This window comes from Oncorhynchus mykiss, chromosome 2 (genome assembly GCF_013265735.2).
Source record: "Oncorhynchus mykiss isolate Arlee chromosome 2, USDA_OmykA_1.1, whole genome shotgun sequence".
Lineage (NCBI taxonomy): Eukaryota > Metazoa > Chordata > Actinopteri > Salmoniformes > Salmonidae > Oncorhynchus > Oncorhynchus mykiss.
The window spans coordinates 76,412,463-76,440,139 of NC_048566.1; the positions used below are offsets into that span (position 1 = coordinate 76,412,463).

General features: G+C 41.4%; 1 protein-coding gene across 7 annotated transcripts; it reads right to left on the minus strand.

Moving 5' to 3' along the window:
* Nucleotides 1-3,739: 3,739 nt before the first annotated feature.
* chkb (choline kinase beta) lies at nucleotides 3,740-22,192 on the minus strand. Of its 7 annotated transcripts, none has more exons than XM_021572542.2 (12): nucleotides 22,030-22,192; nucleotides 21,345-21,709; nucleotides 21,015-21,123; nucleotides 16,885-16,998; nucleotides 15,627-15,760; nucleotides 15,350-15,454; nucleotides 11,862-11,920; nucleotides 11,396-11,483; nucleotides 9,238-9,346; nucleotides 6,599-6,705; nucleotides 6,155-6,236; nucleotides 3,740-5,900 (listed from the first exon to the last, which is right to left on the minus strand). In XM_021572542.2, exons 2-12 carry the CDS (start codon nucleotides 21,692-21,694, stop codon nucleotides 5,844-5,846), a joined length of 1,314 nt encoding a protein of 437 aa, XP_021428217.2. In that variant the 5' UTR covers nucleotides 21,695-21,709; nucleotides 22,030-22,192; the 3' UTR covers nucleotides 3,740-5,843. The 7 variants fall into 7 exon arrangements, with proteins under 7 accessions (XP_021428217.2, XP_036811793.1, XP_021428208.2 ...); XM_036955898.1 differs by having other exon boundaries at nucleotides 21,345-21,745; XM_021572533.2 differs by having other exon boundaries at nucleotides 21,970-22,192.
* Between the last annotated feature and the right edge of the window lie 5,485 nt (nucleotides 22,193-27,677).

Genomic DNA, 27,677 nt, shown 5'->3' on the forward strand with positions numbered 1-27,677 from the left:
AGGATTAGATAGATAGGCCTATGGCATTTAAAACAACACTCAGGTGGTTGTCTCACCTGCCCCCACTGCCCAGACACCACACAGATTGATGCCACCACATTCTGAGTTATTTCCTCCAATCACAAACAGCCGGTCGGTGGTGCCCAGGAAGTAGAGACTGGGAAGGTCAACAGTGGCTTTGGTTAGGGTAGGGAGCAGTTCAGACCACAATTCTGGGAAAGAGAGAGAGAACAAGTGTGTGTGTTAGGTGGTTCAATGCTGTTATTCATTAGACTGCAGCTTGCAATTGACCAACATGTAAGGTTGAAATTAACAACTCCACTCACTACCTGAGACAAGACTGTTTGACCTTGCCTGGAGTCATGCTGTAGTAGCAGCTTTTCTCCAGGACATAGAGACAGGGGCCCAGGCTTGTGGCCAGAGGGAGGTCATGGGACAGGAACAGGGTGAACTGAAAGTCAGTCAGTCAGGCAGAAAGGAGACAACAAACCTGCAGCGGAGCACACACACACACACACACACCTATGGTTGGACAGAGTTAGTTCAACTCGAGTTCACCATTTGTAATTTTAGTGCACACATTTTTTTGTTATTGCTTTTAATCACGTCTGAAAGTGTTGAAAATAGACTGAAAACATCCTAAATACATCATGCATACAGCTAAAAACCACAATGTGATGTTCAAACAAGTTAACATTGAGGTTAATGAACGTGTGTTTTATCAATTTACCTGATTGCTGTTGCTTTGGACAAAATCAAGACATCAATATTCTTGTAATGCTTTTTGTATAAAAAATGTACTTGTGTGTAGGCAAAAGGTAGACATTTGTAGAGCCACAAGTTTGATGTGGCCATTGCATGCTATGAAGGGGTTGTACCTAAAGGAGGCCATTTTAAACTCCCAGACCCTCTTGGCCCATTGCCTGTAGCCCCCAATGAGGTAGAGGTAGTTGAATAGAATCACGCAGTGAAGCACCACTTATCAGCCATGAAGGGGAGCTCTGTTATTGGATGCTAGTCACCGGTGACCTCTGACCCATCCAGGGTGAAGAGGTGGCGGCCGGCTTCTGGGTCGTTCCAGGAGGTCAGGTTCTCCTTCCTCATGCTGCAGAGCCAGAGCTCACCCTGCTACCTCGGAGAGGTCAATTCAGCCCTGCCTTCAGCCGGCAGACACCTGGCAATGCATTCACAATATGAATAAACAGTTTTCAATTGAAAGGAGAGTTCACTCCTTGCAATTTAAGATTATTTGGTGTGGAACTTGAAACCCATCAAGTAGGCTGATTGAGGTCAGGTATGGGGGGAATGGGGGTACAGTATGTCATGCTGCACCTGGTGAGGTGAGGCAGCTCCAGCAGGTGCCTGCTGAGGTAGAAGAACAGTCGTCTCCAGCTCAGTACAGCAGATGTCCCGGGCTAGAGCCAGGTAGGACAGTGAGGTGTCTGGGGTTAGAACACCTGACAGGGCCAAAAGGCACTGCGACACCAAGGTCTCAGCCAGCAGGTAGCTGCCCACCTCCAGAGTCAGACAGAGAGCATTGCCACATTAGAAACATTACAACCTTACAAACAATACATTGCTGGTGCTGTGTGTGATGTGCCAGCCTGGGCCAGATGAATTTCCATGAATGGAAAATGAAGTATGATATATGAGGAATAATACCCACTTAGATGTGTTCTCCCATTTCCTCCTGAGGAACGCTGAAGTCATTCCAGAAGCTGAATTGTAGAAGGGAGTGGAAGACTGAGAAGGGAATGTGGTCCAGGAGAATCAGGCTCTCTGAGGTCTCTCTCATACTGGACTGGGACATGGCTCTGAAGTACTCGTTACAGTCAGACAGACGACCCAGGCTTACCTTATACACAGAGATGGAAGGTTAGCGTTGTCATTATGTCAAGCTATGGAAAAATGCTGCAAAGTCTGATGGGACACTCTACATAATGGAGAAGTGAGCGCTACCATTTCTAAAGGTAATGCAGGGATGATGTGATGACATACAGTAGCTGTTAACTTACGTGGAAGGTATGTGTGCTGGTCTGCACTGTAACCATGGTTCCGCTTCCATCTCCATGGTCATAGGTATGATATGCCTCATTGGTCTGCCACTCCTCTGACACCCTGTCCTTCACCTGAGTCACCTGATGATGTCAGCCAGGTGTGTGGCACCGAGAAGGGCGTTCGCCACACCCTCTCTAAAGCATACTTCAACCACCCGCTGATCCACAGCAGCACAACTGTTACATACTGTCTGAGAAGACTCATCATACTGAGGAGACGAGATTCCTTACTAAGGGTGCGGTCGTAAATTGCCTACAGTGTGTCAGAGTGCTCTCTGGGTCGTTGGTAAATTCAGAGGATTGTCTGTTTGTAAATTGAGCGTTTCGGAGCACAAACTGGGCGCTCTGGCGGAGGAATAGGGTTGATCCAAGCATTGACCTCACGACAGTCAAGTGCCCAAGGTAACTAGCTAAAGTTGGCTAGCTCGCTAGCTACTTCCAGACACTAATGAGAGAACACCGCACTCTATTTTATTCTCCTTAGTAGATCTGGTTAGGCTATTTTCATGTTATCTAGATTATTAGTGACGAACTGTGCTGCTGGGAACAATTGAATTGCATTTTTACTGACACCAGTCATATTCAACAGGTGTTGAGCGTTCATAAATTCATCAGATATTCTGCACTTTGGCACACAGACGAGAGTGCGCAGAAATCAGAGTAGCTAGCCAGAGTTGAATTTACAAATGCACCCTAATATTAAAAAGGGACCTACCTCATCAATCTCTTGTACAGAACTTTCTCTTAAAACAGTGTTGGGACTTGTCAAAAATCTGTATAATTTTTTAAAGAATGTAATAAATTTGAACAATTATGCTAATATTGTAGTCATATTTGTCACAGGAAGAGAAACGGCCTACACTAGACACCAACTGTGAGAAACAGATATTTAACCTTAGATCCTGGAAACATTGAACAACATCCTGCTAGAGAGAACAAGGAGAAGCAGTAACATTATACAGAAACAATCCAGAGCACGATGGAAAATGAACAGACACTCCAGGGTCCTAACAAACATTTATCTCCTTGATCCGTAGCAGCTCAGAGTAACTTGTCTGATAAGTTACAGACCAGCAGCTATAAGACTGGCCTGACCACCACACACCAGTGGATACGCAACAGAACAAATGGCAAGAAATACAATTAGCCTCCAGCAACTATGTTGCTTGGACCCCTAAAAATGACATCCCAAACTTGCATAAATCCAGCTTTGATCCCCATGTGAGAGCAGAGTGAGCAGACAGTCAGTTATATACCCGCATTGGAACTCGGTGCAGGAAAACAGCTCTACAGGACTGATTTTAGGCCTCATTGGGGACTTGTGCTTATTCTAAATTATGCCCTAGCTACTCCCCATATCCCCTACCTTCTATGCACTGGAAATGAGGAACAGATAAGTGATACAGTGAAACTCCCAGCTCGTAAGAGGTGCAGCTATTGGCATATTGAATATCTATCCAATTCTTGCAGACTGACATGAAGTGCCATGAAGCCAGGGATTGATTTGAAATGGACCAAGTCTGCAAGTTAGAAATAGGACTTCCCAAAATCTGCTATGAATTGTCCCATTAGGGGGAGCTCCCGTTCCTGAAAATGTATTTTCTACAGTATAGATTTGAGATTAAAATAACTGTTGCCATAATATTCAATTTAATTTCTAATCATCAATAAATGAAGACCTATTCAATCAGGTATCAAGCATGTTTATTTGCAGTTCAGTTATACTTACACAGCAGCTGCATTGCAGGGAGAATATCAATAACACCAAAGGGTTTTGGACAGGATTGATGTGCAATGAAAAGAAAGTTACTTAATTTAGCTAGTTGACGAGACACTGGCTTCTAGACTAGGCAGCTTCATATTCTCGGAAATCGAACATTGGCCTACATCCACAACATATATTCTAACATTATACAAAAGGGTAACCTCACAGGTCCACCTTTATTAGAACTCACATCAAAACAAAGAGCACTTCACTGGGCAAATAAATAACAAATTATACTGAAAAACATTTCCATGTGTTCAAATGATTGCCATTGGAGAAAAAAAAAAACAACCATGATCCCATTTTCAAAATCTTTGGATCTGAATTCCAAAAGCATGCAGATATTCCATTTGGTTTTAATAATGTTAGGCAGGCAGACACGCACAGGAGCCAAATGCACATTTAAATAAGATACAACATCTGTTGTTGAAAGTCATGGACAGCTTTCTTTAACCATTGTGGTTCTTGGTCAGAAATGGAAAAGGACAAAACATCCAAACCTTGGGCAGAGTCAAACCGTGACAGACAGTTCTATACCAGTTTACTAGTAATGGAACAGCTTTAGAATGAATGGTAAACCTAGTCAGAATGCAATGACATCAAAGCCAGACAAAAGCTATATATATATATATTTTCATAAACTGCTCTCTTCTGAGAGGTTGTGCAATAAGCTGTTATTGTCTATAACCAAAAAAATAATAATTTTTTAATCATTTAGTTTCAGGTCTACATTTGCTAATTTATCATTCAAAGTGTAAAATGACCCTCATTGTTGTGAAGAGGTAGAATGACACAAAACACTTGTGCCAGGAGGTGAAATGCGACACCTCCTGGCAGCCATGTTGGAAGACCACCGCATCAATTCTTCTGACAACTGAGTGGCAACCCCACGCTGAATGATAACAGTGCCTAAACCCACTTAGTTCATCACCATGGTCAATTTCTGTGCCGTAATTGGGAGCCAAGACATTGTAGCTGAGAAAACAAATTGCCTTGCTAAGAAACAATTGGCAGTGCAATGCAGTGTGCATGCTCACAAACAGCTAGCATGCTGCACTATTCTTCCACCACAGTGACTGGTCTTCCAACATGGCGCCTGGCATGATTGCTAAGTGATTTCTGACAACTGCAACCCCTCTATATATAGTTTGACTAGAGAAAATGCTAAAACAGACAGGTCATACATGGGTTTTAAGCCCAATTCAATCAGAACCAGTCATGGAGAAAGGTCAAAAACAACATCCTGTTTAAGAACATATTTGACTTACTATGCAATGGAGCATGTTCTTTTCTTACTAGTTCTGAATTAATAGGGCCAAGAGTCCAGATTTCCCTACTGCACTACAAAGAAACAGAACTACAGTATGAACAGAGTTGTGCTATGCAGCTTGATTCTCTGCCATGCTGTACTGTGTCCATGCATAGAACAGGCATTTAACAAACAAGTCAAGGAAAAAGAAAAAAGACGGCACAAAATGAGCATATTTCGACCCTGAAATCAAGGGTGTTCTGAAGTTCAACAATTACATTACGAGGTGGGGTAAAGAAAGAAGCAGAGTTGAATGACTAAAATAAAGCACATGACTACAGGGTTTGAAACATAAAATGTATGGAACCAGTAGATCATAACTAATGTAAACAAATAACATGCTTTTTTTTGCTGTGCATTTTCACAGAATTTCACATTTCATAGTAGGGGAAGATAAGTGCATTTTGTTGGAGTGCAGCTGAGTCCCTGCTTCACTGTTACTTGTCTCAGTCAGAGCAACGTATTGGATGCTACTAGATGGATGGGGTCCTGGTATATTAGAAACATCAAGTTCAAACAATAGATCATTTTGTAAAAATCCACCCAAGACTCTTCAGTGGGCGTTTACCCCTCATATTTGGTTTGGTTTCAACACTTAACAGATATGCCTAGCTAACTACGTTTCTGCATCAGGACAGTTGCGTACAGGAAGAATCAGCAGATATAAAAATGACAGTACATTCCATTGAAGTCAATCTGTTCTTTTAGCGATTTAGGAAAATAACTTTTTCTGCTTGAAGTAGGCATCAAATCGTGACTGGGCATAGTCCTGAAACGACAGAGATCAAATGAACAGGTGTAAACTTCGAGGGATCGTGTTTTAGAAGCACTATTTAGCCAGGTCATAGAACAAATCGCTCGGCAAATAAACAAGAGCGACAGGGAAGCGTGACCACTAAACACCTGCAATGTCACGTGAATGACAATCAATGTTCCAGTACGCTGAAGCTCTACTGGATCCTTTCATTCTAGTGAGGTGAAGTCTATCTCACCAGGTGAAGTAAAGTCTACTAATGTACTTACCATGTAGCCAAACTCGATCTTGGATATCCTGGCTTGAATGATAGACCACAGGCCCCAGAGGAAGTGAGATGCCATGGCGAATCTGTGGGAAAATCATTCATCCCTAGATGAACTGCCAACGGACTGGCTACTTACTGTACATGTGAATACAGTAGCATTGAATAGTTCATACCAAAATCAACACTGATTAGACATTTTCAAAGGTAAGTAGCACATTGGTAGTGGTAAAGGTGACTTTTCCCTCTTATTATGTAAAGCTCTAGGTGGAAAAGCAATATAAATCCAATCATTTATGATTATTGTTACAAAACAGAGCACATAGCAGACTCATTTTAGGATAAAAGTTTTAAAAAAAAAATATATATATATATATATTTTTTTTTTTTTGATTTATGAGTGAACTGTCCTTTTTGGATTCATCTGTGGTAGAAGTCTGTGTCCTACCGATTGGCTTCGACCAGCAAGTCTTGCTCTATACGAGCTTGGTCCTCGTGCATGGTGCTCTCTGAATAGCCTCCCGTCTCCACCAGGTAGTTACGGATGAAATGCAGCTGTAGAGAAACACATTCGCTCAGAGATGAGGGACACCACATAGACTTAATCTATAAATGGAATTCCCTGGCTTGTATCATTAACTTAAAAATAATGCATTTGCAATTGCGTCATTGTATTAGACCAGCTGACTTCATTGAGTTCTGGAAATGTGCATGCATAGTTTTGGTTCAACTAGACAATGTGGTCAGAAAACTAGTTATCTACAAGACTGGACAGACATACATTATGTCCCACACTGAGGTAAAATAGATACACACTGCACTGAGGCTACTGGTAGTGTGGTTGGTAAAGAAAGTTACATTAGCGATAATGTGTTTATTAGAATAATGATGTTGGGATACCAACAGTGAACGTGACATGTGCTCACTGGAAGGATTTCTGTGGTGGACTCATGAACATGTTATAGTGACTGATGACAGATATTGGGTGTGTTTGACTGTAGACAGTTAACGATTGAAGTCGGGCACTGTAGTGGTTTTCCAATAGCAAGGCTCATAACATGGCAGTGTTAATATAGCTGCTATTGTTTCAAGGTTTTTCTTTATTAATATTGTAATACATGTTTCTATATCACACTCACAAAGTGAAAACGTATGTGTACAATGAATTGGTTAGAGAGAGATCGTGAATATCACTTTCATTTGTATCCCCTGTAGCTTTAGAATCGCGGCAAAAGTTGGTTCCGGTTTTAGTCAGGTCATGGTTGCGTTGGTCAACCAAAAACAACCTAATTATCCATTGACAAATAGTGCCTCTCACTAGCCAGTCGATAGCTGCATGGTGAAGTTGGCGAGAAGCAACTGCAGCAACTTCATCAAAAACTACATGACCTTTGATCACGATTTTTTAAACAAAAAAAAACATGCAGTTGACATGTAGTTGCAAGTCAGACCATTTTTATCCCCATAATACAACACACTTTTAAAAGTGGTGACTAATGATGGTAACCGACTAGACAAAATGGATCCACTCGAACACGCCCATTGATCTAGAAATGATCACTTATTAACTGTATTCCCTTGTATGGATGCTAACCTTTGCATCACACTCCTACCAGAAGAAAAGTCAAGAGACAGAAACTTCATACTGATAGTTCATAGGGAGAAAAGGGAGTGTGATAATGGGGAGAAAGATGCATGAGAGAAAGTTTCTGAGTCCAAATACCCACACTTGCATCCTAAATAGTAGGCCGTTTTTTTAGTATGCAAAAAAATAACATTTAATAGTATTCCACATTTAGAAATCGAGCATACTTTAAATGCCCGGATGTCATAGTCATTTTGGCTTTGACAACAGCTGATCAGTTAGATGTGGGGAAATCAACAAATAGCGGGAAACAACGCAATTACACATGACGTATTCTCAGTATGCGAAAACAGAATTTTATAGTACATGAATTTTCTAAAATCGAGTATGGTTTAAATGCCAGGATGATATACTAATTTTGGCTCTTCATCTGGTAAAATTTGATGCAGACTTTTCCACAATGCATTGGAAGAGGTGGGCTGCGAGTGATGGACCTTAGTTATCTTTATTTAGCCAAACAAAACTATGCCACTTAATTGGGAAGATGACGAATAGCAAAGCTTCAGCGGTTGTGTTCAAATTAAGTTGTTTTTGTTCTCCTTAAAATGATCAGATTTTTCATCGTAGGCTACATCTTTGAAAAAACTTTCTTTTTTTTAACCCAAAGTGGATTTCTGTTTTCTCATTAAAAAAGTGTTTCTTGTTCTCTTTACCTTTGTCAGAGCTTTTAAACTAAATGCAAAACCATATTTTGATTTGTGAATGTGTTGGCACGGGGACTCAGGATTTGGCTGCGTTGTTGATGTCATGTTAAATCAGGCCTTTTGATTTGAACCCATTTCATTAATGGATCAAGCCCTGGCAATCATTCTGATCCAATAATCAGTGCTTTAGTTTATTATGTTGATGTCCAGTGGTTCTGAATTAGCGAATCACCTGACCGTCCACATTTTTCTGTGCAGTAGCCTTTTGATTTGAACATTTAAAAAGTGTGTGTGTGTACAAAGCAATTATATTTATATATGTTACAGCACTTTGGTTTCACTAATAAACCATGTTGAAATGGAACCAAATTATCGGTTTCTGTCTTCAGTTATTGGATAGATGGGCTATGGTAGAGGTTGACTGTGATGCCAATAACCAGCCTGGGTAGGAAGATAACTCTTCCTATTCTATTCAGAGAATAGAGAAATGTAGTGAATTTGGAAATGAGCTATTATCAGACTGGTTAATGTGATTGATGCATGTCTGTCAAATTTGGAAAAATCCACCCATTCCCTACCGCACCCACTCAACCAGTCACCAACCAATATTACGTTACGACCATGGCATACTGCATACTTTTTACTAAACAGTATGTGCTAAATAGTATGCAACGACGAGTACATAGTATGCAGTTTAAGTATGTAGTACGCCAGCATGGGTATTCGGACACAACCACTGTGTTTGCATAGATATGTTAGAGAGCATTTTGATATAGGTGTGGTAGAGGTTGTAGTCACCTGTTGTTCTCTGCTGGGGTAGTTGTCAGGTGTACACTTGTAGAAGGGCCACTGGCTGTATGTGTAGTCATAGCACCACTCACAGAAGTGGTTCCCAAAGTCAAAACCCCTAAACAAACAAACAAACAAACACATTGCAGCACAATCTAAGACGACAATCAAAGAAAGAGACAAATCACCACTACATATGGATAATATAATACTTAGATCTGTCCCTTTTACTTGTAGAGACATACAGTTGAATTCAGAAGTTTACATACACCTTAGCCAAATACATTGAAACTCAGTTTCACAATTCCTGACATTTAATCCAAGTAAAAATCCCCTGTCTTAGGTCAGTTAGGATCATCACTTTATTTTAAGAATGTGAAAAGTCAGAATAATAGGAGAGAGAATTACTTATTTCAGCTTTTATTTATTTCATCACATTCCCAGTGGGTCAGAAGTTTACATACAGTAAATTAGTATTTGGTATCATTGGCTTTTAAATTGTTTAACTTGGGTCAAACGTGTCGAGTAATCTTGCACAAGCTTCCCACAATAAGTTGGGTGAATTTTGGCCCATTCTTCCTGACAGAGCTGGTATAACTGAGTCAAGTTTGTAGGCCTCCTCGCTCGCTCACACATGCTTTTTCAGTTCGGCCCACAAATTTTCTATAGAATTGAGGTCAGGGCTTTGTGATGGCCACTCCAATACCTTGACTTTGTTGTCCTTAAGCCATTTTGCCACACCTTTGGAAGTATGCTTGGGGTTATTGTTCATTTGGAAGACCCATTTGTGACCAAGCTTTAACTGATGTCTTGAGATGTTGCTTCAATATATACACATAATTTCCCTCCCTCATGATGGCACCTATTTTGTGAATGCACCAGTCCCTCCTGCAACAAAGCACCCCCACAACATCATGCTGCCACCCCCGGGATTCACGGTCGGGATGGTGTACTTCGGCTTGCAAGCCTCCCCCTTTCTCCTCTAAACATAACAATGGTCATTATAGCCAAACAGTTCTATTTTTGTTTCATCAGACCAGAGGACATTTCTCCAAAAAGTACGATCTTTGTCCCCATGTGCAGTTGCAAACCGTAGTCTGGTTTTCTTATGGTGGTTTTGGAGCAGTAGCTTCTTCCTTGCTGAGCGGCCTTTCAGGTTGTCGATCTAGGACTTGTTTTACTGTTGATATAGATACTTTTGTACCTGTTTCCGCCAGTCCTTTGCTGTTGTTCTGGGATTGAGTGGCACTTTTCGCACCAAAGTACGTTCATCTCTAGGAGACAGAACGTGTCTCCTTCCTGAGCAGTATGACAGCTGCGTGGTCCCATGGTGTTTATACTTACGTACTTTTGTTTGTACAGATGAACGTGGTACCTTCAGGCGTTTGGAAATTGCTCCCAAGGATGAACCAGACTTGTGGAGGTTTACAATTTTTTTTCTGAGGTCTTGGCTGATTTCTTTTGATTTTCCCATGATGTCAAGCAAAGTGGTCCTGAGTTTGAAGGTAGGCCTTGAAATACATCCACAGGTACACCTCCAATTGACTCAAATGATGTCAATTAGCCTATCAGAAGCTTCTAAAGCAAATTTTCTGGAATTTTCCAAGCTGTTTAAAAGGCACAGTCAACTTAGTGTATGTAAACTTCTGACCCCCTAGAATTGTGATACAGTGAATTATAAGTGAAATAATCTGTCTGTAAACAATTGTTGGAAAAATTACTTGTGTCATGCACCCTAACCGACTTGCTAAAACGAGTTTGTTAACAAGAAATTTGTGGAGTGGTTGAAAAACGAGTTTAAATGACACCAACCTAAGTGTATGTCATCTTCCGACTTCAACTGTACCTTAATCAATGCTGTTACCGTTAAGCTGTGTGTGCCTTTGATTGATGGCAGGTAGCCTAGTGGTTAATAGCATTGGGCAAGTAACCGAAAGGTCGCTGGTTTGAATCCTAGAGCCGACTAGGTGAAAAATCTGTTGATGTGCCCTTGAGCAAGGCACTTAACCCAAATTGCTCCTGTAAGTTTCATTGGATAAGCGCGTTGGATAAGTACATTATATGGGACTATAAGCATTCCTGTGTAGTTGTAGCTGAGAGTGTGTGTGGTCACAACTAAAACTACAGGTGTAAGAGTTGAGTGTGTATGTACACAAAAGGCCTTTACCTGTAGTTGTAGCTGCTGTACTCAAAGTCTATGAGCATGAGTTTCCCAGTGGAGGTGTGGTCTCTGTCCTCCAACATCAAAATGTTACCTGAGGACAAGAGACAGGAGGTTACAACACTAAAATATGACTGTACATTCACAGTGGGTCCTGATGTGCACTTCAGGAGTCAACTGCATGTATACATAGGCAATCTACAGCCATAGTACACAGTACCATGTATTCTATTGGTTTGCACCTGCCTGAGGGTGTTGCATATGAATGTGTTCAGTCTCTAAAAATAGATACCCTCCACCCCTTCTTTCTCCAACTTCGTTAATATCCTGTCCTTTCAGGAAGTGACGGACATCCACTGTTGAGCCAGGGGGAGGGTCAAGCAGCCCAAATTAGAGGTAAATATGGTTAGAGGGGAGCGAGGGTGATGGGTAGAGAGAGTGAAGGGTAGAGAGCACAAAGATAGACCTTTACCTTCTTGCACATCATTATGACAGAACACCACTGGAGATGGGGTCGCTGACAACAATACTCTGTCAGAGAGGGAGAGAGAACATGACATTAATGTATTATGTACACACTTCAACTTTCAGTCAACTTTAAGTGGCAGAGGTTATGGTACATGTCAACAGCTCATAGGTTATCACTCTGTACAATATCAAAAAAATATATGTTTTATTGTAGACAAAGACAGATTACGGAATTACACACATTACCTTTACTATTTGGTAGACCCGATTACTCCCTTCACGATTTCAAGTGCATGATCATGACGGTAGAGTAGTTATGGGAAGCAATGAGTACTGGACACCATGGCATAGCAGAGGAGTAACTATTTAGTTGGATTGTGCAATAAATGGCATGTCATGCATGCCCGACTCTCCAAGGGTAGCTCAATAGGAAATGAACTGAGCAAAAGTGAAATACGCGATTGTGATAGATTGAGCAGCCATATTCAGAAGCAGGTTCTGTAAGATATGTTGATCTATGCTCCTGATAGTCACAGGTAGATGATATACAGAAGAGTCTCAACCACACTAACATTAGCCAACTGTGGCAGTGGCTGTAGGTGTAGATACAGTGCCAGCCAGTGACATATTTGTTGCCGTTTTGGCTCTGTTCTCCAGCACTTTCGTTTGAAATGATACAATGACTATGAGGTTATAGTACAGACAGATGTAATTTTAGAGAGTTTAATCCATTTAGATATTACAGCACTTTTTGTACATAGTCCCTCCCCCATTTTAGGGGACCAAAAGTATTAGAAGATTTTCACTTATGTAGGTATTAAAGTAGGCAAAAGTTCAGTATTTAGTCCCATATTCCTAGCACACAAAGACTTCATCAAGTTTGTGACACTAAACTTGTTGGATCCATTTGCTGTTTTTTTTGGTTGCTTTTGAGATTATTTTGTGCCCAATAGAAATTAATGGTAAATAATGTATTGTGCCATTTTGGAATCACTTTTATTGTAAATAACAATAGAATATGTTTCTAAACACTTCTACATTAATGTGGATGCTACCATGATTACAGATATGAATGACTGATGAGTGAGGATGCTGGAGGGGTATGATATCTGTAAATAATGTATCATTTCAAATCAAGTGCTGGAGTACAGAGCCAAAACAACAAATTGTCACTGACTCAATAATTACTGAGGGCACTGTATGTGGTAACACTTTCAGTAACTCTACAACTATTACAAAGCAATTCGTAGCTAGACATTGACATGTAGATACACCACTAATGATATAACAAAGCTGTACAGACGCGTATAATATTGGTCCAGGTTGCTGTTAAGCATGTGATAAAATGTGACTGATCGCTTGAATGCACCTTGACGTAGTAGAAAACTATATGAATGTGAGCTATCATTATCATTAGAGCAGGCGACCTTGAGGTGTGTAGGGGACTGGCTGCCAGACAGTAAGGGCACACCATAGACTTAGCTAGACATCCCTAGTGCCCAAAAGCACATTTGAGCATGGGCAGCGCCGAAGCACCATTGAGTTTCAACATTTTGAAGTAGTTAACTCAGTGGGACTTCCTATGGGTTACAGAAGGTTCAAATAATTCCATCTAAGTCATTGGGAAGGATCAGCCATTGAATTACACTTGAGAGCAAACATTCCATAAACAGCAAGTGCCAATAATCTCCAATTTGCCTTATACCTGTTCAAACAACACACTCTGGAGAGGTATACTACAGAGAAATCTACTCAGAATTTTATAAAGCTATCCAGCTTCAGTTAGCTTCACATTCCAGGTCAAGCTTTATCCGTACTACAACGGTGAATATTGCTCGTCCAGTTGCCGCTAACTCTAGCAGGCTTGTAACTGCGCGTGCATCTCGCACATGGCCTGTGAAAGGCCCAACTCTTCATTGAGACAATGCTGAAACGTGAATCCTTGGGCGCTCAGTGCCACATTTTCATTTGTGCCGATATCAAAATGAAAGAGACATTATCTTGTAAAATCAGCAGGCTATGGTGTGAAATAGGCCTTTATGTGCCGTCTTTATTTATTGTTAATGCCGTCTTTGGTGTGCTTATTAATGCACAAGCACCATTTTCCCACTCCTATTGCTCCATCTATCTGTGGAACAGCTTGACGTGTTGTGGTCATAGACATCATCCATAGAAGGGTTTTGGAACCTTAATTTGACTGTTAAGCTCATGGGTACACTAGCAAAGGCTACAATCACGAGAAAAACATAGTTTGTAATGCAAAGGCTATCATACTAAATGTGTGATGTGATTTTTAAAATTATATTAGTAAAATATTTGATCAGTTGTCTTCCTCAAATGAAGGGGATGATGACAATCTTTGCCAGAGGGAGGGCATCTGATTTCATTAGTCCTCAACTTGTGGCTCATTCAGGATAAAAATGGAGTTAGCCTGCCCATAGCAGGTTAGTTCTGAAGGATTCGTTGCCATAGAAATGTACCTGGCTAAAAGGTGAGCCATTTCGTATGACCGGTCTTGAGTTGAACTCAGAGTTGACCAATCTTACCTCACTAACTCCTCAAACCTGGTACATGGTATACCCCTCAGGTGGCAGTATGCACCCTTTCAGTTTGTTACCAACTCATAGAAGTAGTAGAAGAAAATGTACTACTTCAAAATGGAGATGGCCTCAATGGTACTGCCCATGCTCTCACAGACGCATAATAGGCCAAATACAAAGTTGCGTCCTTCTCTAACTATCTCTATGGGGCACACACTGCTGGTCTGGGTGTGTGTGGTGTCACAGGAAGCTAAAGTCCAACAGTCTCCTGATAGGGCAGTGTCAGAGAAAGGCACTGGGGGAGAGGTCAACTTTCTAACGGCTGCAGAGAGAGAACTACATATTTATTAGAGAGTAACATGTTTGTGGATGTGAGAGATTGCTCGTGTGTGTGTGTGTCTTTGTGTGCAGTTGAGTGAGGTCTATTGTGACATGGACCTACCAACGCTCCCGCCTTCCCTAAACATTCCTGTTTTTCCCCTTTTAGCTCCCCCGCCATAGCATTACTTTCCCCTTTTAGCTCCCTCGCCATAGCATTACTTTCCCCTTTTAGCTCCCTCGCCATAGCATTACTTTCCCCTTTTAGCTCCCTCGCCATAGCATTACTTCCCCTTTTAGCTCCCTCGCCATAGCATTACTTTCCCCTTTTAGCTCCCTCGCCATAGCATTACTTTCCCCTTTTAGCTCCCTCGCCATAGCATTACTTTCCCCTTTTAGCTCCCCTGCCATAGCATTACTTTCCCCTTTTAGCTCCCTCGCCATAGCATTACTTTCCCCTTTTAGCTCCCTCGCCATAGCATTACTTTCCCCTTTTAGCTCCCTCGCCATAGCATTACTTTCCCCGGCCACTCCCACCTCCTCCCATAGCCTCGCCATTCCCAGACATCAACATCTCCCTTGCCAGATCATTGTCCTTTCCAGCCATTCCCTTCCCCAGCATCTCCTGACTCACCGGAGACTCTCCAGCTCTGCCGGGAGGTCGTACTTAATCAGCTTGTTGTATTTCTTGACGTGAGCCTCCCGGGCAAACTTTAAGTTTATCACCTGATCCATGTACCTGAGACAACACCAGACAGAGCATTATTGAGTATTGTGGAAAACAGCTGATGAAAAGTACTACCTGCAAACAGTTACCTCAAATTCAAATCAATACATCATTTTACAGTACTCCTCAGGCAATACTTGGTGTAGGCTTTGACTTGGAGAGAGCAGTTCCATCCTATCCTCACCTGCCAATGGTCCCGAACAGCCACTTGGGTTCCTTGTTAAAGGGCATGACCATCCTATGGAAGCGGGCCATCTTTGAGGCAATCTCAGCGGACAGTTCCGGAACAAAGAGCTGCTCTGTACGCAGGCGGTTGCTCTGGGAGATAAGCACAAAGATACAGGACTTTACACTCTTACTCACTTAATGTATGGGACATTTCTGCAACATCTGCCCAAAAGTCTGGACCTTTATGGAAAAGAAGGTGCACTCGTCAGTCATAAATCCCAGCGCCGGTTGTCCCCCCTCAATCAGTACAAAGATGCTAACTTAAAACTATTAATTGAGATATCTGTTATTGTCGACCTGTATATTGAGTTCGATATGAGTTTGAGAGACATTTTTATGAACACACATGACAAGTGCGTATGTCTGTTTGTAAGCGCGCATGGCAAAAATAAACACAGGACAAAAAAATATATGCAGACATTTCTCTACACACATGGAATGTGAATCTGTATACATTTAGCTCACAGTGAAAAACACAAAGGGAGAGAGATACTTTCAAACACATGGTTGAAACGGACAGTTTGCGAATGTCAAATCTATTCGAGGCTTTGTCAGAAAGTGTAAATAAGAAATGACAAGTAATGTGATGGTCAGAGAGAAGACCCGTCAACATCATGCATTCTGGAAGCACTTGTGAATGGATTCCATTTCAAACTGATTGATCAATATAGCGATGCATAGGTATTGCACATTGTTAAACTGATACTGTTTTTAAAGGGGCAGTCTGCTGTTCAAACAATAACAAAAGGGATATTCCCACCACTAATCTGGTAAACAGCAAAGAGATGGGGCTGAAGCAAGAACTGACCATTCATGAGATTATAGTTAACCATGTTGAGGGTATACGTCTGTTTACAATGATGTAAAAAAAAAAAAAAAGCTTTTATTTGGGATTCTGATCGGGTACTACAGTTAAACTAAGCTCATGAGGCATTCATAAGTTATATTAAAGTAATTATAAATAAAATAAAGATATATTATTATGGTGGGAGATCAGCTTTAATATTGCAGATAGATTGCAGCTTCCAATGTATGCATCATTTCCAACCCCCATATATATATATATACATACATACATACATACACACACACACGAGAATAATAAAATCTATAAATATTGTAATATCCAGACCTTGCAACTTTTGCTGTGTGTTAGGTAGGCACACATTCATAACTGACTATATATACACACACACACACACACACATACATACCGGCAGGTACTGTTCCAGGCGTCCCTCAGGGAAGATTCCATAGAGCCGTGGCCCCAGGGCTCTCTCCGCCAGGATGGCAAACATCACACTCTCCAAGACCAGAGAATCCACTCCCTGTTCACACACACGAGATGAGTCAGAGACCATTCTGCTCAGGGACTGCTCAGGGACTGTGTAATATTGAGTACATAACAGTAATCTGTATGTTTGATGTAAGGTCTAGCCTATGCCATGTCTTTCTGTCATGAATCCTTCTCTATCGCAGTGCATTTTTTGTACATAAAGCAAATATGCGAAAAACAGACAATAGGCTTATCTATCCATCTGTCAGTTCTACATGACTAATCTCAACACAGGAATTCTCATCCGGTGTAGATCTACAATGTACATATTGTATATGGAATGTGGCAATGCTTAGCTCATGTGGTGTAGCAATGCTTAGCCCATGTAGCTCAATTAGTAGAGCATTGCACTTGCAACGCCAGAATAGTCCGTTTGATTCCCAGGATTACTCAAAGGTCAAATGTAAGCACACATCATGACTAAGTTGCTTTGAATAAACAAAGGCATTGTTTAATTATAATACGCTGTGCAAGCGACACGTCATTTTATTTCTGTATTACTTATTTTGTAGGTTAAGAATGAGCCTCAAAGTTGCACCGTCAAAGTCATGAAAATGCGACGAATTAAGATATATATATTTTTAAACGCGTTTCCAAGTGAATTAACTTGCCGTATTTTACGGCCAAGAAGTAGCACAACCCAAAAAGTTTTATCCGTTTCATTAAATCTAAAGACATGAACTACAAATCTTGACAGCTTGCTGGTCTACAATTAAACATTTGAAAAAAGGTATTGGCTGGCAAAGATTCTTTAAAAAAAAAAACTGCTTAATCTAATATAATACACAAATGGCCTGTAACTAATGGGTTCTTACCATCCTCTAAATCCTCAGCTTGAGCAGGAACACTGACTATCAAAGCAGCAGGAGACGTGGTCCTAATAAGACTATTGGCAATGGGTCTTACTTCTTGAGCGTCAAATATTTTGATGAAAGGAAATCAGGTATGGCTAAATCAATAAACAATGGTATATACAGTGCCTTGCGAAAGTATTCGGCCCCCCTCGAGCTGTTTTGCAAGGAGGAATGGGAAAAAAAATTCAGTCTCTCGATGTGCAAAACTGATAGAGACATACCCCAAGCGACTTACAGCTGTAATCACAGCAAAAGGTGGCGCTACAAAGTATTAACTTAATGGGGCTGAATAATTTTGCACGCCAAATTTTTCAGTTTTTGATTTGTTAAAAAAGTTTGAAATATCCAATAAATGTCGTTCCACTTCATGATTGTGTCCCACTTGTTGTTGATTCTTCACAAAAAAATACAGTTTTATATCTTTATGTTTGAAGCCTGAAATGTGGCAAAAGGTCGCAAAGTTCAAGGGGGCCGAATACTTTCGCAAGGCACTGTATACATACATACATACACACACACACTTAAATGACCACATTTTCATGAATATGATGACAATATTGAAGCACATTCAAAAGAGCCAGGACATGACCCCAGAAGTATGACTTAGGATAATGTCACTTGCACATCGTATATTCTTCTCATCTATATATTCTAGGGTAAATGCCAGGGACCTCACGATACTATTGTATTGCGATTCTATATGTATTGCGATGCAATACTATTGAAAATTGATGTTCCAATACAGTGAACTCCAAAAGTATTGGGACAGTGACACATTTCATTGTTTTGGCTCTGTAAGTGCAGACTGTCAGCTTGCTTTGAGGATTTTTTTGACACATATCAGGTGAATCATTTAGAAATTGCAGCACTTTCTGTACATAGTCCCCCCCCCCCCCATTGTAGGGGACCAAAATAAATGGTACAAATTCACGTGTGTATTAAAGTAGTACAAAGTTCAGTATTTGGTCCCATATTCATAGCACGCAATGACTACATCAAGCTTGTGACGTTACAATTTGATTGGATGCATTTGCTTTTTGTTTTGGTTGGTTATCAGATCATTTGGTCATTTTTATTGTAATTAATAAGGTATTGTGAATAAAAATGAGTGAGAAAGTTTGATGCACAAATATGTCACAAGGACATGCTAACCGCTCAACATTACAATAACACAGGAGGTTAGCATTTTGCCCATTCAAAGGCACTTAAATATTTTGTCTTGCCCATTCACCCTATCAATGGCAAACATACACAATCCATGTCTCAGGCTTAACATTCCTTCTTTAACCCATCTCCTTTACACTGATTGAAGTCGATTTAACAGGTGACATCAATAAGGGATCATAGACTGAACATGTGAAAGCTATATCGTAATGTTTTGTATAATCAGTGTGTATGTACAGTAGAAGTTGGAAGTTTACATACACTTAGGTTGGAGTCATTAAAACTCATTTTTCAACCACTCCACAAATGTCTTGTTAACAAACTATAGTTTTGGCAAGTTGGTTAGGACATCTACTTTGTGCATGACAAGTAATTTTCCCACCAATTGTTTACAGACTGATTATTTCACTGTATTCCAGTGGGTCAGAAGTTTACAAACACTAAGTTGACTGTGCCTTTAAACAGCTTGAAAATTCCAGAAAATTATGTTATGGCTTTAGAATCTTCTAATAGGATAATTGACAACATTTGAGTCAATTGGAGGTGTACCTGTGGATGTATTTCAAGGCCTACCTTCAAACTCAGTGCCTCTTTGCTTGACATCATGAGAAAATCAAAAGAAATCAGCCAAGACCTCGGGAAAAAATTGTGGACCTCCACAAGTCAGTACAAACAATAGTACACAAGTATAAACACCATAGGACCATGCAGCCGTCATACCGCTCAGGAAGGAGATGCGTTCTGTCTCCTAGAGATGAACGTACGTTGGTGCGAAAAGGGCCAATCAATCCCAGAACAACAGCAAAAGACCCTGTGAAGATGCTGGAGGAAACGGGCACAAATGTATCTGTATCCACAGTAAAACGAGTCCTATATCGACATAACCTGAAAGGCCGCTCAGCAAGGAAGAAGCTACTGCTCCAAAACTGACATAAAAAAGACAGACTACGGTTTGCAACTGCACATGGGGACAAAGATCGTACTTTTTTGGAGAAATGTCCTCTGGTCTGATGAAACAAAAATAGAACTGTTTAGCCAATATGACCATCGTTATGTTTGGAGGAAAAAGGGGGAGGCTTGCAAGCCAAAGAACACCATCCCAACCGTGAAGTACAGGGTTGCAGCATCATGTTGTGGGGTGCTTTGCTGCAGGAGGGACTGGTGCACTTCACAAAATAGATGGCATCGTGAATAAGGAAAATTATGTGGCTAGATTGAAGCAACATCTCAAGACATCAGTCAAGAAGTTAAAGCTTGGTCACAAATGGGACAATGACCCCAAGCATACTTCCAAAGTTGTGGCAAAATGGCTTAAGGACAACAAAGTCAAGGTATTAGAGTGGCCATCACAAAGCCCTGACCTCAATCCTATAGAAATGTGTGGGCCGAACTGAAAAAGCATGTGTGAGCAAGGAGGCCTACAAACCTGACTCAGTTACACCAGCTCTGTCAGGAGGAATGGGACAAAATTCACCCAGATTATTTTGGGAAGCTTGTGGAAGGCTATGTAAACTGTATGTAAACTTCTGACCCGGGAAAGTGATGAAAGAAATAAAAGCTTGAATTAAATCATTTTTTCGACTATTATTCTGACATTTCAAATTCTTAAAATAAAAGTGGTGATCCTAACTGACCGAAGACAGGGAATTTTTACTAGGATTAAATGTCAGGAATTGTGAAAAACTGAGTTTCAATGTATTTGGCTAAGGTGTATGTAAACTTCCGACTTCAATTGTAATTGTATTCAACATTCTGGCTTGTACAGAAACTTGCCAAGTTTTTGCAAAGCTTTAATTCAGACTGTGTTCCAGAAAGCCAGTATCAGCAAGATGTATTTATTTACTTGATGAATCAAGGCGATTCTAATTCTGATTATAAATTCCCAGTCACTTCAATGTGAACAGGAAGAGTTAAACTAAATCTAGGCTGTAGCTAGACAAACTCCATTAGCCATCTGGGACAATTATCGGCTTGATTTAAGGTGGCTGACCTGTAGGATGGCCCCATAAACTCGCAACAAGACCCTGCGAGGTTCATCTCCAATAGTGTGGGCATGGTCTGGCAGACTGCACATGAACAGCAGGTTGCTGAGTCCACCACTGTAGACAAACAAAGAGAGAAAGAGAAATTGGACATTGGATTGTCACGTTCATGTGTGCTAACGTGGACGGTGTGGAGCACAGTACAATACCATATAGGACACTCAAAGTTATGTCAGATAGTGTGGCATTATTTTAAGTGTGTGTTTCAGAGAGAGAGAGATTATGATTTGCCTGTGTGAGAAAAAGTCCCAGATCTTTCAATCCTCATCCCAGATTACCTGACAATGCTGATCTGAAAATCTGCCTCGGGAATGCTTTTCCATGACCCGGAAAGGAAGTCTCGGCACCAGGCGAACGCTCTGCCTTTCATATCCATGTCCACCACCTCTGTCCGCCCATCCCGGTACGACTCTGCTTCAGAGTCGTCATCACCATTTGCTCCACGGGGACTCGGCGCCCTGAGGTTGCTCTCATTGATGACCAGGGTGTCCCCAACATGTTTATTATCCACGGTTGGACCAGTGTCCCCCGTCTTCAGAGTGGGAATGTATCTCAAAGTCGCCGTCTTGTCAGATTTGCCAAGCGCCCCTTCGCTGTGACACTCCATCACATTTTGGCCCGACTGCATCGCTGTTTGACTTGGCTGGTTATAGTTCAGAATGAATTGAGTCCCAACTCGCTGTCAGATTCAGTTAGTTGGCTAAATTAACTTGAATGATCAGACATAGCTAGCTAGTTAACTTGCTACCAATAGCATTGCATAAAAACTGTAAATTAGGCAGTAACAGTTAGCTAACCTAACTAGCTAGTTAGTTAGTTTTCTAACTTCAACAAAAATAACAAACGTTACAGTAGCTAGCTACAAAAATTAAACGGGGATGAAAGGATACTGTATTACGTTACCAGTGGTGAGATGTCCACCTTGAAGGCTGGAGAGTAATGTCAAAGATATTTGTAACTAACCTTGTTAGTTTCTAGCTCTTTCTTATAATTGTGGTAATGTCGCCTCGGTAGATTACTGTATGCCACCCGTTAGATACTTTCTCCAGAGATACCGTACTTCATATCTCCGCTTCCTCGTTTTCTGCTGAATTTGACCAGCGTTAGTGTGTCGTCAGCAACACTCAAAAAGTACTTCCGGGTCACGGAATTTCGGAAACGTTCATAATAAAAGTCTCTCATGTAATAGTAGAAGAGTTCCATTATTAATCTGTATTTATTCATGATATATGAAAAATGGTCTAAATGTTAAACATTAAAAAATATTAAATATTGTTGAGTGATATTTTCATTACATTTGGGGTTTAAAACATGTTCCAAGGTCAAATAAATGCCCCCAATGCATACACTGTATTATACATTGGTTTTTAGAGAGAAAACTTGTTTAGGTGTTGGGATTATTCACTAGGGTCTGTAGAATCTATATATAATGTTATTTCATGGGGCACTTTCTACCCCTCTCTATGACATATGACCAGGTGAAAGCTATAATCCCTTCTTGATGTCACCTGTTAAATTCACTTCAATCAGTGTAGATGAAGGAAGGGGAGGAGACAGGTTAAAGAAGGATTTCGAAGCCTTTCGACATGGGTTGTTTATGTGTGCCATTCAGAGGGTGAATGGGCAAGACTAAAAATTGAAGTGCCTTTGAACAGGGTATGGTAGTAGGTGTCCCGTGCACTAGATTGCAACGCTAATGGGTTTTTCACGCTCAACATTTTCCGGTGTGTAGTAATGGTCCACCACCCAAAGTACATCTGGCCAACCCGCAGGCCGGTGGTTGAACACGGGTGATTGATGAAAGAGGACAAAGGAGGCAAATTGTGCAGAGCAACAGACGGGCTACAATTAGTCAACTGACAGCCCAGTACAACATTTGTGTGGGCTAAAGAACGAAACAACTGGACATTTGGAAAAACATTGCCTGGTCTGATGAATCCCGGTTCCCGCTGTTTTTCTCCGATCAGAGGACTAGGTTATGGAAAAAGCATGAGTAAATGCATCCATCATGCCACTTAACATCAAATATACTGATTAATTAAAACATTTTCTGGATGAAAAAAAAAATGGTATTATATTATGAATAGAAGCGGTGGAATTATCAAACAACATTTTATTGGTCACATACATGGTTAGCAGATGTTATTGCGAGTGTAGCGAAATGCTTATGCTTCTATATCCAACAGTAATATCTAACAAATTCCACAACATAACGTTGTATGTGTAATGTGTAATGCAAGATATGTAAACATTCTTAAAGTGGAATTATTAAAGTGACTAGTGTTCCATTTATTAAAGTGGCCAATGCTGTTTCCTGAAGTCCACGATCATCTCTTTTTTGTTTTGCTGACATTGAGTGAGAGGCTATTTACCTGACACCACACTCCGAGGGCCCTCACCTCCTACCTGTAGGCTGTCTCATTGTTGGTAATCATGCCTACTAAGCCATATGGAATTGTTTTAAGGTCATATCAAGGATACTTTTGCTGTTTTAAGACAGCTTGAAGTATCCCCCAACAATATTTAATAAGTATTTGATGAACATTGTATTTGGACATACTGCTATTAGCCCATACAAACACATTGAATAACATATTCACTACATGGAACAGATAAATCAAAATAAAGTTTTTCTGAAGTGTATGTCCTATATCTGAGCGATATAAGAAGGATCAGAACTTTATTTGTTTTATGTATTTCACCCTTTATTTTTGGCACTATAAATAATTGGTGTTCACATTACTCTTACAGAATTTACGAGAGGGCAAGTATATTGAAAATATAATCAAATGCCTATGACAACTTGTTTTTTAACCAAGACAGAATAATTTATAACTGACTTTTTCCTACATAACATACAGTGCCAGTCAAGTTTGGACACACCTTTTCCTTTTCCTTTTTTTCTTGTTTTTTAAACTATTTTCTACATTGTAGAATAATAGTGAAGACATCAAAACTATGAAATAACACATATGGAATCATGTAGTAACCAATAAAGTGCTAAACAAAAATATATTTTATATTCTTCAAAGTAGCCACCCTTTGCCTTGACAGCTTTGCACACTCTTGGCCTTCTCTCAACCAGCACCAAGAAGGCATTTCATTTAACAGGTGTGCCTTGTTAAAAGTTACTTTATTTCCTTCTTAATGCATTTCAGCCGATCAGTTGTGTTACAAGGTAGGGGTGGTATACAGAAGATATCCCTATTTGGTCAAATATAAAGTCCATATTATGGCAAGAACAGCTCAAATAAGCAAAGAGAAACAATGGTCCATCATTACCTAAAGACATGAAGGTCAGTCTATTCCGGAACTTTTAAAGTTTCTTCAAGTGCAGTCGCAAAAAACATCAAGCGCTATGATGAAACTGGCTCTCCTGAGGACCGCCACAGGAAAGGAAGACCCAGAGTTACCTCTTCTGCAGAAGAGTTAACTGCACCTCAGAATGCAGCCCAAATAAATGCTTCAGACTTCAAGTAACAGACACATCTCAACGTCAGCTGTTCAGAGGAGACTGTGCGAATCAGGCCATCATGGTTGAATTGCTGCAAAGAAACCACTACTAAAGGACACCGATAAGAAGAGACTTGATTGGGCCAAGAAACACAAGCAATGGACATTAGACTGGTGGAAATCTGTCCTTTGGTGTGATGAGTCCAAATTTTAGATTTTTGGATCCAATCACCGTGTCTTTGTGAGACTCAGAGGATGTGAACAGATGATCTCCGCATGTGTGATTTCCAGCGTGAACCATGGAGGAGGTGTTATGGTTTCTGGTGATTTATTTAGAATTCAAGGCACACTTTTATTTTTTTATTTATTTTTTATTTCACCTTTATTTAACCAGGTAGGCTAGTTGAGAACAAGTTCTCATTTGCAACTGCGACCTGGCCAAGCTAAAGCATAGCAGTGTGAACAGACAACACATGGAGTAAACAATTAACAAGTCAGTAATACAGAAGAAAAAAAAGGGGAGTCTATATACATTGTGTGCAAAAGGCATAAGGAGGTAGGCGAATAATTACAATTTTGCAGATTAACAACACTGGAGTGATAAATGATCAGATGGTCATGTACATGTACATATTGGTGTGCAAAAGAGCAGAAAAGTAAATAAATAAAAACAGTATGGGGATGAGGTAGGTAAAAATGGGTGGGCTGTTTACCGATAGACTATGTACAGCTGCAGCGCTCGGTTAGCTGCTCAGATAGCAGATGTTTGAAGTTGGTGAGGGAGATAAAAGTCTCCAACTTCAGCGATTTTTGCAATTCGTTCCAGTCATAGGCAGCAGAGAACTGGAACGAAAGGCGGCCAAATGAGGTGTTGGCTTTAGGGATGATCAGTGGGATACACCTGCTGGAGCGCGTGCTACGGATGGGTGTTGCCTTCGTGACCAGTGAACTGAGATAAGGCGGAGCTTTACCTAGCATGGACTTGTAGATGACCTGGAGCCAGTGGGTCTGGCGACGAATATGTAGCGAGGGCCAGCCGACTAGAGCATACAAGTCGCAGTGGTGGGTGGTATAAGGTGCTTTAGTGACAAAACGGATGGCACTGTGATAAACTGCATCCAGTTTGCTGAGTAGAGTGTTGGAAGCAATTTTGTAGATGACATCGCCGAAGTCGAGGATCGGTAGGATAGTCAGTTTTACTAGGGTAAGTTTGGCGGCGTGAGTGAAGGAGGCTTTGTTGCGGAATAGAAAGCCGACTCTTGATTTGATTTTCGATTGGAGATGTTTGATATGAGTCTGGAAGGAGAGTTTGCAGTCTAGCCAGACACCTAGGTACTTATAGATGTCCACATATTCAAGGTCGGAACCATCCAGGGTGGTGATGCTGGTCAGGCGTGCGGGTGCAGGCAGCGAACGGTTGAAAAGCATGCATTTGGTTTTACTAGCGTTTAAGAGCAGTTGGAGGCCACGGAAGGAGTGTTGTATGGCATTGAAGCTCGTTTGGAGGATAGATAGCACAGTGTCCAAGGACGGGCCGGAAGTATATAGAATGGTGTCGTCTGCGTAGAGGTGGATCAGGGAATCGCCCGCAGCAAGAGCAACATCATTGATATATACAGAGAAAAGAGTCGGCCCGAGGTTGAACCCTGTGGCACCCCCATAGAGACTGCCAGAGGACCGGACAGCATGCCCTCCGATTTGACACACTAAACTCTGTCTGCAAAGTAATTGGTGAACCAGGCAAGGCAGTCATCCGAAAAAGCGAGGCTACTGAGTCTGCCGATAAGAATATGGTGATTGACAGAGTCGAAAGCCTTGGCAAGGTCGATGAAGACGGCTGCACAGTACTGTCTTTTATCGATGGCGGTTATGATATCGTTTAGTACCTTGAGCGTGGCTGAGGTGCACCCGTGACCGGCTCGGAAACCAGATTGCACAGCGGAGAAGGTACGGTGGGATTCGAGATGGTCAGTGACCTGTTTGTTGACTTGGCTTTCGAAGACCTTAGATAGGCAGGGCAGGATGGATATAGGTCTGTAACAGTTTGGGTCCAGGGTGTCTCCCCCTTTGAAGAGGGGGATGACTGCGGCAGCTTTCCAATCCTTGGGGATCTCAGACGATATGAAAGAGAGGTTGAACAGGCTGGTAATAGGGGTTGCGACAATGGCGGCGGATAGTTTCAGAAATAGAGGGTCCAGATTGTCAAGCCCAGCTGATTTGTACGGGTCCAGGTTTTGCAGCTCTCTCAGAACATCTGCTATCTGGATTTGGGTAAAGGAGAACCTGGAGAGGCTTGAGCGAGTAGCTGCGGGGGGGGGGGGGGGGGGGGGGGGAGCTGTTGGCCGAGGTTGGAGTAGCCAGGCGGAAGGCATGGCCAGCCGTTGAGAAATGCTTGTTGAAGTTTTCGATAATCATGGATTTATCGGTGGTGACGTGTTACCTAGCCTCAGTGCAGTGGGCAGCTGGGAGGAGGTGCTCTTGTTCTCCATGGACTTCACAGTATCCCAGAACTTTTTGGAGTTGGAGCTACAGGATGCAAACTTCTGTCTGAAGAAGCTGGCCTTAGCTTTCCTGACTGACTGCGTGTATTGGTTCCTGACTTCCCTGAACAGTTGCATATCGCGGGGACTATTCGATGCTATTGCAGTCCGCCACAGGATGTTTTTGTGCTGGTCGAGGGCAGTCAGGTCTGGAGTGAACCAAGGGCTATATCTGTTCTTAGTTCTGCATTTTTTGAACGGAGCATGCTTATCTAAAATGGTGAGGAAGTTACTTTTAAAGAATGACCAGGCATCCTCAACTGACGGGATGAGGTCAATGTCCTTCCAGGATACCCGGGCCAGGTCGATTAGAAAGGCCTGCTCACAGAAGTGTTTTAGGGAGCGTTTGACAGTGATGAGGGGTGGTCGTTTGACTATGGCTCCGTAGCGGATACAGGCAATGAGGCAGTGATCGCTGAGATCCTGGTTGAAGACAGCGGAGGTGTATTTGGAGGGCCAGTTGGTCAGGATGACGTCTATGAGGGTGCCCTTGTTTACAGATTTAGGGTTGTACCTGGTGGGTTCCTTGATGATTTGTGTGAGATTGAGGGCATCTAGCTTAGATTGTAGGACTGCCGGGATGTTAAGCATATCCCAGTTTAGGTCACCTAACAGAAC